The sequence below is a fragment of the Ursus arctos genome, unplaced genomic scaffold (genome assembly GCF_023065955.2).
Source record: "Ursus arctos isolate Adak ecotype North America unplaced genomic scaffold, UrsArc2.0 scaffold_26, whole genome shotgun sequence".
NCBI classification, from domain to species: domain Eukaryota; kingdom Metazoa; phylum Chordata; class Mammalia; order Carnivora; family Ursidae; genus Ursus; species Ursus arctos.
Window position 1 is genome coordinate 30,213,336 of NW_026622941.1, and position 16,284 is coordinate 30,229,619.

The 16,284-nt window shown below is 35.4% G+C and overlaps 1 protein-coding gene across 1 annotated transcript; it reads left to right on the forward strand.

Moving 5' to 3' along the window:
• The first annotated feature begins 4,697 nt into the window (after positions 1–4,697).
• Positions 4,698–15,945, forward strand: LOC113257737 (dol-P-Glc:Glc(2)Man(9)GlcNAc(2)-PP-Dol alpha-1,2-glucosyltransferase). The gene is made up of 3 exons (XM_026502117.4): positions 4,698–5,019; positions 6,258–6,455; positions 8,112–15,945. Exons 1-3 carry the CDS (start codon positions 4,837–4,839, stop codon positions 9,165–9,167), a joined length of 1,437 nt encoding a protein of 478 aa, XP_026357902.1. The 5' UTR covers positions 4,698–4,836; the 3' UTR covers positions 9,168–15,945.
• Positions 15,946–16,284: the final 339 nt, after the last annotated feature.

A 16,284-nucleotide genomic window follows, 5' to 3' on the forward strand; every position in this document is an offset into this window, starting at 1 on the left:
TGGAATGTTTCTCACTTAACTGGCAGCTACTCATTTCCCCAAAAAGAACACTTCCTCTTACACAGAGATTTTTTTAAAAGAAAAATTAGATGCGTTCGAGTATGACTATGTATGATAGAAAAATATTAAATTGTAAGTATTTAAATTCTCTTCTCCACCTGCTGAGGAGGAAGGAATCTCTATGTTGTTTAGCGATGAACTTTGTGTTTTTCTATAGGGTAAAGCCTGGAGATAAAGAATTGGATAAGCAAAATTACTCTCTGTGAGGAAAAAAAAATGATGAAAAAATACAAAGAAAGGTCCCAGAGAGGTGACAAAGCAGCACAAGTGATCATTACATTAAGGTACATTATATAAGGTACATTATATTAAGGTACATATATAAGGTACATTATATAAGGTACCTTATATTAAGGTAATGTAGAGGACTGCAGTGTTAAACTTAGACAGGCATCGGGCTCACCTGACAATTTAAGAAAATAATAATTGATTTTTTAAATGAATGTTTAAGACACAGATTCCTTGGCTCTACCCCCAGAGTTTCTGTTTCAGTAAGTCTCAAGCATTGCTTAATAACTTGCATTTCTAACAGGTTCCTGAGTGATGCTAATACCAGAAGCCACACTTTAAGAACCACTGTTATAAGGGATATGTAGGAAGTTTGCTTTGGTTTGTATGGCATAACTTTCCATCTGACCAACCATCTCGGTTAGTCTGGAACTGAAGGATTTCCTGGAACTTGCAAGGCTACCACTGGAAAGTCTTCAACACACCAAGAAGACTGGTCACCCTACATCATACTTTTAAGACAGTACTTTGACAATTTTTCAATTATTAGAATTACAATTTTTAGGGAAACTCATTGTTTGGGAATGAGTGTTCTGCACAGAGTTCATACACACAGTACTATGTGAGTTCATCAAGTCAGAAATGTCAGAATTGATCAGGATGGGCTAAGTTTTATGGCAGTAATAAAAGCAAAATCTGAATGGCTTAAACCAAAAAATGTTTATTTCCTGTGCACACTACCTATCCTTAGAACTCCAACAGAAATTGCCCATTTTTTTTGTCTTTTTTTTTAAAGATTTTATTTATTTATTTATTTGAGGGAGAAAGAGAGAGAGAAAGAGAGTGCACTAGCAGGGGGGAGGGGAGGAGGGAGAGGGAGAAAGAGAAACAGACTCCCCTCTGAGCAGAGAGCCCGACTCAGAACTCGATTCCAGGACCCTGGGATCATGACCTGAGCCAAAGGCAGATGCTTAACAGACTGAGCCACCCAGATGCCCTTTGCCTAACTTTTTATATCATAATTCAAGTAGACAGCACAAAATAGGGAACTTAATTGATGTTCAGTGTTGATGGAATTAGTCATCCTAGCAATAACTCTTTTCCACACAATAAATATCTTTAAGAAATTGGGAACAGAGAATATAAGGTGAATATGAACAGTGATCGATCCAGTTTTTAAAGATAAGCCTAATAAAATATAACTTACTTCATCAAAATCCCCAGAGGTAGCTATTTTATTAGGTCTTGATTTAGTGGCAGACCTTGGAAGAGCATTTGTAGGTTATTGGAGATGTGGTAATCCCAAAGTGGATAAGTGATAAAGCTTCATCAATTTGTAGATAGTAAAAATAATTTACTAGCAAACTAGTGGAGTATTCTGTGAAGACCTCTATTGGACCAATAGGATTTCTTAGCATTCATGTTTTGCACTAATGGTTTCCAAATCTGAAAATTATTATTCAGTGGTTTGAGATGGTACCCTGGAATCTAACTTTTTTACAAAGCTCTCCAGCAGATTTTAATACAATTACTCTGCAAATGTGGACATCTTAAAATGAGACCTATATTTTCAATTTGGTAGATAGAAACATAAAGGGGTAGAACGTAAATATAAGTTGCTGGGACTAAAAAAACATTCATTTCAGTATAAACTGAATATTGTTTTAAACCATAAGGCTATGGGGTTATTTTATTACTGTTGAGCTGATATTCTAATTTCTACCCACGCCTCTGCCGCTCATGTCCTATGTGATTTCAGGTAAATCACTTATATTAACTTCAGATTCTTTCGAGAAATGAAATCAAGTAGATTATTAAAGAAGATGCATAACAGTTCTAAAACCCTAAATTTTCTAAAACCTTGAAATTTTCCAAATACCTTAAAGGGATGTGATTATATATATATATATATATATATATATATATATATATATATACACATATATATATATATGGGTCAGGTGTATAATGTATGCTCTTGATGGCTATTATTATGGAAAGAAATGTGTACCATAAATCTCTTGCCTTATTCTACTACCTTCAAAAATTGCCCACTATTTCTGGGTAAGATTGATAGACTGCAAGTTACTGTTGGGAAGGGAGGCTTAAGCCATGATAGCCCAAAATGTGAAAATTTGGCATATTGAATATTTCAAGCCAAAGGAATTTGAGAAATGGCATATACAGGAAGGAGGTTTTGATCTTCCAATGAAGCAGATCATAAAACCTAGGGAGGACTTTCTGACCTGAAGCAGGTCATAAAACCTTCACTTGAGAGGTGCCCTTCTGATACCCAGAAGAAAGAAGTATCCTTATTTTTGAAGTCGACGAGAATAGAAAAGAATCTGAATGAACAGGGCTTGCTAAGTTTCCTCCAGTTTACTACACTTACCTCATACCTTTTGTCTTATATCCTTTCACTACTTTCCACTCTTCATTAAACCTAGCATAAAAATACTCAGGTTGAACTATCTTCTTTGGGTTTTCATTTCCGTATGAAGGCTCCTATGTCATGTAAAATTTATATTAAATAAATTGGTATGCTTTTTCTCTCTAATCTGTCTTTTGTTACTGAGCTCTGAGTTGAGAATTTAGAAGGATAGAGGAAAAAGATCTTTTTCCACTCCTACAATATATATGTCACAGTTAAGTAAGTCATGGGATCTGGGGCTATTGCTCATAGACCATATCAGCTTTTTGAAGGCTAGATCATTTGGACATGATCTCAAATAGGTTAAGTATACTACGGACTCAATAATAAAATGGAGATAAGAGGGAAAAGCTAAGCATCACATCAAAGCAGGATTCTGACATGATTTTAGCCCAGTGGTTTAAATATGTTCCCATCCTACCCCTTATTCATCTTGTGCCCCCTTTATTAATGAGGAAATAGGAGAGATTGAATAGGGATGCAATTTAATTTGTCCAAATTGGGACAGTGTGAATTAGCTTTGACCCAGAGAAAAAGCTAAACTGGGAAACTTGAGGTTTGTAACAGTAAACAAATCCTCTCTTTTCTGATGCATTCCCACCAAAGATAGCCTAACTGAGATTACCTAAGAGGTTATTTTTCTACAAAACATTGCAACTACGCTCAAGGCAAAATTACAAGATATAGTTTATTTTCAGCATTCTTCAAATACTCTCTCTCACCTCCTGCCCCTAACTCCTAATACAAGAAATGTGTGAAATCTACACAACCTGTAACAGTCCGCGGAGAGGGAGGCGGCGCCAAGGGGGTTTTCTTCAGAGTTTCTAAGTGTAGGGTTTTTTTATGAGCTCTTTCCGGTAACTTTCTTAAGCAATCAGGGTGTGCTGAGTCATGCCAATCAGGGCTTTGGTCACGTATCTGTCTACCTATTTGGTCAATATCTCTGTGAAGGTCTTTTTTTTGCTGACATGTGGGGGCTTATGTGTTAACTGCCCCTTGCCCCTGATATTGACAAATGTTTGTGGTTAATTGTCTTATTTTAGGATGTTTTGCAGAGGTCATTTCTGTAAAGGCTGCAAAGCAAAACGTTAGTGCGGTCTCTCCCAGCTGCAAAACAGGATGTCAGTGTTGTTTTATTTTATCTGTCCTGACTCCCTATTTTCTTGTCGGGGACCCTGGCCCCGTCTACCTAACTGTCCAACTACCTCCTAACGGTGGGACTACAAATATAAGTGATACAAACTGCCAACGCTTACTATTTAGTAATAAAAATAAAATACTATGACAGAGATATTAACAAGAACAATCAAACTTGCAGGCACAGAGAAGGCTTATCTAAAATACCCCAAATCCTGAAATATTGCTTTCCCCAACTCCTTACAGTACTGCAATCTGGTTATTAGTGTGCACTATGATTGCCGATATAACTAAATCCCATTTGAGAGTATCCACATTCTGAAAACAGTACTTTTATTAACCTAAAAAATCCTCGAATTAGTGAAGTTCATCAGCGGTGAAGGGCCTCTTGGACCTTTAAGTTTTAATCTGAAAGTTTTAATCTTAGCTCCCATAACCAACACTCCCCTCCCACCCTGCAAAGTTAATGAAATCAAATGCCTTGGAATCACAGGTTTCAGTTCAGATCACGAGAGAAAAATTGGGGGGAACTGTGCAAATTTTCAGGGCTTGAGGATTGCAAACGTGGGGAAGCGACGCCATCTCCTGGTAAGGGACCAGAAAAAAGCCAAATGCAATTTGCGGGCTAAGCAGCAGCAGCTTTCATTTCAAAGCTTCAAGCCGCGAATCTTCGGCGTCCGTAGACTCCGGGATCCGCCCCTCCTGGTGGCTGTGACCACTCCAGTGAGCCCTGCGCAACGTGATTGACAGGCCAACAGCACGGTCCGTTACCTAAACTCTTCACTCCGGAAACAGTGACCGAATCCCTCCGGAAGCTCGGGGTCCGCGCTCTCCCAGCATGCTTTGCTTTCCGGCTATGCTCAGTCCTGTCCGGCCAGTCCCGCCTTGCGCGCCCATTTCGAGCCCGAGTTTCACGCTCGACTTTGCAGGCTCTAGAACCGGGAACAGATTTTTCAGCACTCGGTTCTTGGGCAGTGGCTATGGGGGCAGGAATGGCGCAGCTCGAGGGTTACTACTTTTCGGCTGCCCTGAGCTGCACCTTTTTAGTGTCCTGTCTCCTCTTCTCCGCCTTCAGCCGGGCGCTGCGAGAGCCCTACATGGACGAGATCTTCCACCTGCCGCAGGCGCAGCGCTACTGTGAGGGCCATTTCTCCCTCTCGCAGGTGGGGTCCCCAACCTGTCCCCACCCTAGGACAGGCCGGAGAGGGCCGAGCCAGCCCCAGCACTATTTTCTTCCACCCTTATCCCTTTGGTCCCTTCGATCTACCCTTCCAGCTTCGAAATATGAAAGAACTGTAATCTCTTGTTCCTGTCCTTGAGATCTGTGAAATATTTGTTTAATGAATGAATAGAAGCAGATCTGTGTCCTAAGGAAGTAATGTTCTGGGAGATTAATGCATTTGCTTTACCGCAGGGTACAACCCAGACACTTGGTATGTTTCCCTCTTAGTAGCTGATAATAGCTGCCAGGTTTTCTTCCCCAATCCCTAGATCAGAGGCAACGGGCTGCCCCTTGGAAATGTCAGAAAACTTCACTTTAGTTCACTTGTCAGGAGCCTCACTGTATATTTTGGGTGTGGGATACCAAGGGGAAATGGGGGGAATCTTCAGCCACCAAGAAATGGCAAGTTCCATTAATTCCATCCGTGGTGTTTATAGAACCTTCTGTTAACTGGATAAACTGGCATCATGTTTGAATGTATGATTGGCTATGTAAATATAGAGATAAAAAATAAAGTAGATGTATTATCCTTATTCTTCTGGGAAAGCAATATAGAATAGTGGTTAAAAATATAAAGTCTGTCAGTTAAAGACCTGATTTTAAATCTTTGTGCTGTTATTTGCTAGTTACTTGACCTTGGACATTTTTTGAGGTTCAGGTTACTCATCTGAGAATGACAGTTTATAGTACATCTACTATAGGACATTTTGCAGGATTAAATGCAGCGGATATAGCACAATTCTTGGTTCAGTACATGTTAGCTATCATTATAGAGCATGTGGTTTGATCTCTTCAAATGCTGCTTTCTCTCCAAAACCATCAGAGTTCCAGCCAATGTTTCTGTATTTTAAAACCGGAACATTTGGGATTTAATAACCAAAGTACTCTTCAGGGTCTCTGAAGGGTGTGTCTTGGAAGTGGAAACTGATTTTAAGTTATTGTTGTCTACTGGTTACAGATACCTCTGCACAAAACAGGTACAGAGGTAAAATATAAGCAAAACTTTTCTTCAGAGGAGACATTTGATGGGCTGAGGACTTATTTAACCACCGTGTCACAGAATAACTTCCCAGAATGTCTGATTGTTGTTAGAGATGGTTTTTTTGCTTGACCTCCTTGTGTCAGTCCTGTCAGTATTTCATCTTGCTCTTGCTTCATTGTTGGCCTTTCCTTTTTAAGTGGGATCCCATGATCACTACGTTACCTGGCTTATACCTACTGTCAGTTGGAGTGGTCAAACCTGCCAGTTGGATCTTTGGATGGTCGGAGCATGTTGTCTGCTCCATTGGAATGCTCAGATTTGTTAATCTTCTCTTCAGCGTAGGCAACTTCTATTTACTATATTTGCTTTTCCGCAAGGTACAACCCAGGCACAAGGTATGTTTCCAAAATAATTTATTACAAGTTTATATGTAGTCAGGTCCACAATTTTGATAAATTGGTTTTATGAGATGTGGTGAAAAGTATCTTCAACTCTTAGTGTGTGTGTATATTTTGTTAAGATAAAAAGCAAGCCCCCTACCCCCATTTTTTAATAAATTTGTATTTAAATACTTTAATAACTTATTTATTTGTAAAACCTGAAATAAATATTTGTGAATATTTATGAGTTCAGTAGATGTTTATTGCGCTTATTAAGCATGCTAGGCACTAAAACCACAGGAATAAATAAGGCTTTTTTTTTTTTTTTTTCTTACCAAACTTTTATCTTCCCTAGGGAAGACAGAGGAATACCTATATTTACCTCAGGAATTTTGAGGTGGATTGCCTGGCTTTGAATTCCGTCCTTTACAAGTTTTGTTACTTTTAGCAGGTTACCCTTAGTGACTCCCATGTCCTCATCTATTAAATGGGAATAATATACAGTCTGCATCACAGGACTGTAAGGTCTACAGGAGCTTAATAAATTGCTTAGAACAATGCCCGATGGAATAGTAAGGACTCAATGAATAGTAATTATAATAATTATTTTTAACTTAAATGATTTCAATAGTGTAAATTGTGAGAGGGAAATTGGTAAAAGATGCTATGAGGACACAGGATTAGAGGAGCACTTATTTTGCAGGAAGATGTATGGGTGGCAATGGGTAAGACTTCACAGAAAAGATGGTACCTGAGCTGAATCTTGATGAACAGACAGGACTGTAGGTTGGGGAATGAAGCCTGACAGGAGAAAAGGGTAAGCAACGGTAGAAAGGATTTGAGCAACAAGATGCAGAGAGAATCGCTATTTGTAATCACAAGATTATAAAGTATAAGGATGTGAAGCTGGACAAGTAGATAGGGGTGAAGTCATGGATGTCCTTATATTGTCATGGAAAGGATTTGAACTTTATCTAGTCAGTGATGAATAGCCTTTAATTTTAACCAAGAGAATGGCATGGTCTGATTTGGTGATTTAGATTAAGTAGAGAATAAAATTTCAAGAGATAAGAATGCTTTCAAAATGAAAAATTTCTGTGAGAAATGCCAAAATAAGATATTTAACTTTAGACTGGGCCCACAAAAACCCTGTAAGTTCATCATGAAATGGTAAGATCATTGGGTATAGTAGTATAAATGCCATATACATATTTATGTTGTCTCAAATGTAGAGTTTTGAAGTGGTATCTTTAAATGAAATTGATGATGACTAAATAAATGCTCATTGGAGGCACTAAGACTTAAGTTCAGGGAAATGCAACCATGTGCCCTATGTCCCAGTCATCAGCATGTTCCTTATAGAATTTAGTTGAGTGTTTTCTCCTTAACTATTTGCTGAATGACTCAGAGTATTTCAGGACATAGAAACTTCGGTGTACACTTGTATTTTCTTCATGGCTTCCAAACCATATAACTAAAAGGTACCAGAAAGCATACTTACAAAGGTATACTGTGTTTTTGCAAAACTAGAAGTAAGATTAATATTGAATAATTTTACTCAAGGTTCAAATAGTTTTTGTGTTTTTAATTAATCTCTTTGTCAGCTCAGCAGAAATGGCATATTTGTTTTATCATGAAAATAATTTTACGTGTGTTTTCTCTTCCCCTTAGGCTGCCTCAAGTGTCCAGAGAATCTTGTCAACATTAACATTAGCGGTATTTCCCACACTCTATTTTTTTAACTTCCTTTATTATACAGAAGCAGGATCCATGTTTTTTACTCTTTTTGCCTATTTGATGTGTCTTTATGGAAATCATAAAACTTCAGCTTTGCTTGGATTTTGTGGCTTCATGTTTCGTCAAACTAATATCATCTGGGCTGTCTTCTGCGCAGGAAACGTCATTGCACAAAAATTAACTGAAGCTTGGAAAACTGAGCTACAAAAGAAAAAAGAAGAGAGGCTTCCCCCTATTAAAGGACCATTTTCAGAATTCAGGAAAATTCTTCAGTTTCTTTTGGCTTATTCCATGTCCTTTAAGAACTTGAGTATGCTTTTCCTTCTGACCTGGCCCTACATCCTTCTAATGTTTCTGTTTTGTGTTTTTGTAGTTGTTAATGGTGGGATTGTTATTGGTGATCGAAGTAGTCATGAAGCCTGTTTACATTTTCCTCAACTCTTCTACTTTTTCTCTTTTACTCTCTTTTTCTCGTTTCCTCACCTACTGTCTCCTAGCAAAATTAGGGCTTTTCTTTGCTTAGTTTGGAAACGTAGAATTCAGTTTTTTGTGATTACCTTAGTCTCTCTATTTTTAGTTTGGAAATTCACTTATGCTCATAAATACTTGCTTGCAGATAATAGACATTATACATTCTATGTGTGGAAAAGAGTTTTTCAAAGATATGAAGTTGTGAAATACTTGTTAGTTCCAATATATATATTTGCTGGTTGGAGTATAGCTGACTCATTGAAATCAAAGTCGATTTTCTGGAATTTAATGTTTTTCATATGCTTGTTTACTGTTACAGTACCTCAGAAACTGCTAGAATTTCGTTACTTCATTTTACCTTATGTTATTTATAGGCTTAACATACCTCTGCCACCTATATCTAGGCTTGTTTGTGAACTGGGTTGCTATGCAATTGTTAATTTCCTAACTTTTTATATCTTCCTGAACAAGACTTTTCAGTGGCCAAATAGTCAGGACATTCAGAGATTTATGTGGTAACATCAGAGATATCTTGAATTCTAAAAATAGACTTATTATTTAGACATCACAATGAACAACTGAACAGGTAAAAATTATGGACTTTCTTCTAGGCACAATGGTGGTCCACAGATCACATCAGATATTTTGTGTTTTAAATATCAGATATATGTGTTTTAAACATATATAATAAATCCAAGGAAGTGCTAAAGAACTGAGAAGAGTTTAAGACTTTTTCCATAAGCTTAAATAATGGAAAATGAAATTGTTTACAGTTGTTTCATGATATCCCTTTGGTACTGCTGGCCACTCAGAAAGTTTGAAAAAATTTTATAGGTACAAGTTTAAGAAAACTGAGCTTTATAGCACTGAAGACTTATTTATTAATTCTCTTCAGAAAGCAGTAACAAAGTATTTGAAAAAATTTACAAATGATCAGGTAATATTCTTGATTGAAAAGTTACTTAACATTTCAGTAAATATAATTTTAGTCATAAGGCAAAATAGACTCACATAGATAATAAGTGTTATAAATTAGAGGCTCATCTAGGTTTATCTTGTAATTAAGTTGATTTTTGTTAAAAGTCTAGAAATAATCAAGCCCTTTTATTAATTCTTTATTTATTTTTTATTTTTTGAGAGAGAGAGTGTGTGCACGTGCGTGGCTGGGAGAGGGATGTGGGGAGGGAAGGGCAGAAAGAGAGGGAGAGAGAGAATCTTAAGCGGACTCCATGCCCAGTGCAGAGCTCGATGCAGGACTCAGTCTCACAATGCTGAGATCATGATCTGAACTGAAATCAGGAATTGGGCACTTAATCCACCAAGTCTCCAAGCACCCGAGTAATTCTTTTTAAAAAATATCTATATGAGTAATCTCTACACCCAACGTGGGGCTCAAATTCATGATCAAGAGTGACACACTCTACTGACTGAGCCAGCCAAGCACTCCCCCCTTTCACTAATCCTCAGTATGAAATGTATGATGGTCAAAGAAAAATTGTGTCGATGATAATACCTTTTAAAAGGGATTTTCTTTCTGAAATACATTACTGTATAGTATCTTATGGCTGCCATAATATAACCACAAACTTGGTAGCTTAAAAAAATTTCTCTCAGAGCTTTCGAGGCTGGAGGTGTAAAATGAAGGTGTTGGCAAGGCTGGCTACTTCTGGAGGCTTGGAGGGAGAATCATGCTTCTCGTGGCTGTCTGCAGTTCTTGCTGTTCCTTGGTTTATGGATGCAGCACTCTGGTCTCTGCCTCTGTCTTCACATGGTCGTCTTCTGTTTATAAGGGCATTGTCATTGGGTGGGGTTTTACCCTAACCCAGGATGGTTTCATGTTGAGACCTTTAATTAAATCTACAAAGGCCCTTTTACCAAATAAGAGCACATTTACAGGTTCCGAGTAAACATCTTTTTTGTGGGATACTTTTCACCCACTGAAGTTACCAAAGGATATTTTAGGATAAACCTCATAAAATTTGTAGGAAACCATTTCTTTGCTGAGATATTTTGAATTATGTCTTTACTGAAAGGTAATTCTGAGATAACATAATTACAGAAGAAAAGGTAATTGGTATTTGATTCCATTATCCAAAAAGTTAGAATTGAAAGGAAGTTTAGAAATCAGTTGATCTAGTCTGATTTTGTAGATTAGGGAGCGACCCCTTGGATAGGATTTTTTTGTGTGAGTCTTTGGATTCTGTGTCTGCTGTTTCATGTACATTCATTGGGTTGTCATTCCATTACAGAAAAGTATTATTTGGACATGTTAACTTTGACATGCAAACTTAGAACTGTAAATACAATTTATCTTTTAATCTCACTTTACATTTGTAAACGTAAAAAAACTGTGAACAAATTACTTTGTCTTTACTGTTGGATTGTGCTTTCTCTGGGTTTTAAACAGTGGTTAGTTGTGGAAAGTACTCTGCATTTGCAAATATAAAATTGTGCAGGTGAAAATTACAGGTATAGTCTTGAGTACCCGGAAGTTTTGTACTCTGTTCAGTACTTAGAAAGTAGATTGACTCTCTAATTGAAACAATGATTGTTGACAGATGTTTTTGCTCATTTTGTTTTTTGGTAATTAGATAAAGAAACACAAAGAAATTATTATTTTATAATGGAGATCTGAGTTCCAGGACATCAAAATAAATAACTTCCTTATCTGTTATTATTAATGCAAGGCTTTTGTGATTAGAACTATTTCTGAGACGCAAAAACTTTCCCTCTAATCCATTCTGGCAAACATGAGGAAACCATTCCACTCCATAGATTGGAGGAATCACTCACTGTTCCAGTTCATTTGTAAGTGTTGAATTCCTGCTATTTTAAGAGAGAAAATCCACTCAGTGGGTAACAGGTTAACCTTCCGTGTTTTCCATAAAGTATATAAAATACAGTACTTAACATTTTAGAAAACAATACTGGAAATTAAAAGGTGCTGTGGAGCATAGCTTTTAAAAACATCCTAAGTTTCATTTGCGTTTTGAATGTTTTTCAAGAATTATCGAATACATATTTTTGACATAATTTTTAAAAAATGTAATTGAATTTCTTGATTAAAAGGTGATTATTAAAAAAAATGTATTGATAAGTTGGAGAGCCTGCAGAGCCTTGCAATTATTGTTAAAGTCCTTAAGTATCATAAAAAGATTTAGTCCATAAATTTTTAAGCCTTGTAATAAATATTTTTGAACTTTTTCTACCTTACATGAAATTCCATAGATAAAAAGTATTTCCTTTGTATGATGTTAGTAAGCTTGCATTGTGCTCTGTGTTTCCTCACATATTATTTATGTTTCCTTTTAGTGGATACCTAGAAATCTTTTTAATGTATCTGACTATGTTTTTAAATTATTTGGAAATACAGTGTTCCTGAGCTTAAACATAGAATGTCATTTTGGTAAGAGAAATTATGTTAGTTCTCTGGCCTCTTCTTCCTAAAGTTATTTCTGGAATGTGCTAAGTCTGTCATGAAGTACATTAATATAAGTGGCTTTAGTTTATTTCTAATAGATCAGTTGCTTAATGTAGTATATTTCCAGTTTGAATTTAACTGCCACTGTGCTTGACTTTTTTTTTTTTCTTAGTAATTGTGTGAAGATGGGAGAGGAGAAGAAAAGAGATCCTCATTTTTATTATACTCCCTAAATAGTGGACAGTTATTTTAGATAAACATTTAAGTAAAATATTGATATGAAAAATGAGTTCACATTGATTAGGTTAGAGAGCATTTATTATCTTTGAGGCAATTAGAATTTCCTTAAGTGAAACAAGAAAGAAGTATCATGCAAATAATATGAGAAAGATTTTTCGAATGGAAATTTAAATATGACTTAGGAGCCATGGGCTTGTAGAAAAAGCATTTCACATGAAAGTTAGGATTTCTGTATTTGTGGCTTTAGAATCAATAAAGCAAGTGATTTAATCTTTTTTCCTCGTTTCAAATGAGAACAGTATTTGTCCTGACTCTGGTTATCCTAGCCTGACTTGTCTAGCCCTGTTTCAGAAATAATTCAGCCCTCGCCATATATCGATAAAGTTCATAAATATATCATTTAGTAAATGTCAAATAAATGTATGCTGAATGAAGTTTTTTAGTATACAGTGAATGTCCTAGAAAAACATACTATATAACCATAAGCTAATTTTAGGAAATAAATCACATGCTTCATAATGAAAGCCATCCTAAACTTTTTTCTGCCTAAATTTTCTGACCTAGTTTTAAATTTTTTTTACTATAGTGTTTAAAATTTATACATGTATCTACTTGTAAATATGTTATATGTGGTTATTATAATAGGACGTGATTTCAAAACTATTACTGTTTATTTAAAATAAGAAAAATAAGTAACTTTCAACCATTAAAATATAATAGCAGTAGAACTTCTGCTTATTAAACTTTTAAGGGAAAAGAGATTTCAGCCAATTATGAATAATTTGTGTTATTTTAGTTAAGCTGCATTTTAGTGCTTTAGAGATAACTGTCATTTTTTATTTAAGGTACATTTTTATGTATTTAAATGTGGACAATATGACAAACATTTCCAATATATTAAAACTTGTATAGCTGAGAAAATTATAATAAAAATGGATAGATGATATATTTTTTAACACTTATCCATGAATCTAACACTAAATTCTTTAACATTTGGAAATTATTTCTAGGGTAAGAAGTGTTGTCACAGTGAAGAAATTCAATAATATCATTATATTTTGTTTGTTAAAAGTTAGGCATTTGATGAATTTAATGTTAGTTTGAGCCCAGTGTGTCACCATCAGATAAAAAGAGATACTGTATTTTTCTGAGGAGATAAATATTAAGCATCGTATTGATTTTTTTTCACACTGACTGGAACTTTCCCGTGATTCAGTTCAGTCGAACAGTTGGGGTTGGGGGGACATACAAAATGAGGAAGAGAGGAAGAAAAATAATGGTAACTAATAATTGCTGTCATTTATTGAGCACCTACGATGTTCTAGGCATTATACTGGCTAATTTATAAACATTGTCTCATTTGATCCTATTCATATTTTTATGAAGCATTTACTGATTTCTCTTTGACTGCTGAAGAAACTATAGTTAAGGCAGGTATCAGGCAAGTCGCCCAAAGTGCACGCTGTCACTTTAGAACACAGATTGGCCTGACTCCCAAGCCTGTGAGTTTTTAACTGAGACTCTGCCTCACTGAGAAAATTTTTCATTAAGAGAAGTAAAATATGGAGAGAGAGGTGGTAATCTGTCTTTACTCTGCATTAGCCAGAACATTCATGACCTATTGTTTTTTGTATGTAGTCATTTTTAAAAATGCTAGCAGCTGTTTAAAAGAGCACAGATAGTTGTAGGAGAAATGGCTTTTAAAAGAATGTATAGGTTGTTTAACTTGGAGAAGTAGACATCCTACAACTTCATAAGCTCTCATAATTGAAGAGTAATTATTTAGAAGAAGGATTGGACTAGTCTTTATTCCCTGAAGTTTATATCAAGGGCCCACAGATTTCAACTGATAAAAAAATGTACATTCTCTAATTGTTTCGTCTGTGTCTGGGAATGGTTCCAGAAAAAAGTAAGTTTCCCCACTCATTGGCAAGATTTCTGTTCATCAGGAAGCTTCGGAAGAGATTCAGATAGTAAGTAGAGTAAAATGTTTTCTTAAGATGCTTCACAACCTGATGATTTGAAATTCATTAAGTTTGCTACGACTAATATATTTTGCATTAATTGATAAGTCATGATGAAGTATTTCTGGTGAATTGCATGCTGTCTTTAAGTATTTTAAATTTCTGAACAAAATTGTACTTTTAACTGCTACCTTGTTTAGAAATAAATTTGAGATACACGACTTTTAGCCATAGTGTTTAAGAGTACTGCTAATGTAGTTTAAATTTTTCTATTTTTTTAAATCCCCTTTACATTAGTGAAGAGAATGTGCTTCTATTTGAAAAGGATTTTCCTCCTCAAGATAAATAGGGCAAGCACTATCTATAAAATGTTTTTAAATGCAGTATCCACTAGGTGGTGATATTGTACTACATTTCTGAGTGTTCTGGTAATTAAACTTTCTTAATAATCTGAGTTAACTTTTTTTTATAGTTTTAAGTTTCGAACTACAAAGTAATTTATAGTCATCCCTGTCTGTTTATTATAATGTTATTCACAATATTTTCTAAATTATATGAAGCTAAGGTAAATGTAAAAAACAATCATTTTTTGTTTTGTAATCCTGTCTTAGATGATTTAACCTAATCTCTCTTTCCATATGGCATTCTTTACTTCATATGGTGTGGATGAGGTCTTTCCCCACAATCAGTGAATGATGATGGTGACAAATTTGAAAACTCCTATATCATTGTATTAGCCACCGTTTTAAGTGCTCTACTCACATCATTTATGAATCGTAACAACCCTGTGAGATCAGTACTATTTTTAATATTTTCACTCTATACATGAAGAAACTGAATGTAGGGAGATTAAGTATTTTGCCCAAGATTGCAAAATAACTGGCTGAGCTGGGATTCACATCTAGCCAGGCTGACTCCAGAATCCACATTAACTGCTATCAGTTGATGGGGAAAAGAGTGAAAGTCATCAAGTCTACCTTCAAAATCAAGTCTACCTTCAAATAATAGCATTTTAGAAAGAAAAGCATGAGGAATGTTGGTTATACTCCCCTGATTTTATAAGTCAGGAATGTGAGGCCTGTGCTAATTTTGGCTATTCTAGAGGCAGATTATCTTCCGTCTGCCATGTTACCCTCCATTTCTGTTTTGCTGATGGCGGCTCAGAGTGAAATATGTATGTACTTATGAATTTAAGGGAGGGGAAAAAACATAACCCCCTCAGGACTGGAGTCTTAGCCATATTTACATTGAAATAAAGACCTTTGTTTTAATTAGATGATTCTAGCTACCAAATGGAGGAGCATAGTTGTTTGAAAGTTATTACTTAGTTTCTCCAAAGAGACTCCCATTTGGAAGCCAATTGTCAGTCAAACATGACATACTTTGGAATTTTTTTAAAAAATTTGACTGGAAAAGCTTAATCTTTAAAAAAAAAACCTATAAATACATATTGTAGATGCCTTTAAGTTTTATATTTTGTTAGATGATCGTGCTGTAAAATGGAAAAGTTTATTTGACTTCTACAATTATATTGTGGTTTTATGTCCTTTAAAACTGATTTTTAAGTAAATCTATTTATAAGAATAAAAGATAGGCTTTTGTTTTCTTTTTTAAAAAGTTCAGATATCATGGTTTCATTTTACTTGTAAATAAATTCATGATTTATAATAATGTATCATGTCTATTTAACATTCTCTAATTCTAAACTGTTTGCAAGCAGCTCATTCACTGTACTACTAGCCATTTTTCTTTGCCTACCACCCACCATTCCTGCATTTTATTAGTCTTAAAATAATAGAACTGAATAACATTTGTAAGCATCTGTAATGAATGCCCATCACTAGCTTGGATAAGTATATAATCTTCCTTTTATTCTCATAATAATGGAACGCAGTTAAACTGGACAATCACCTTAAACTTGTAGAGGTTTGGGTTTCATTGTTAGTGCAGGTCTTTAGAAAGCCCAGAATGCTTTCCAAGCACCTTTAACTTGGCAGGACTCAAACCCCAA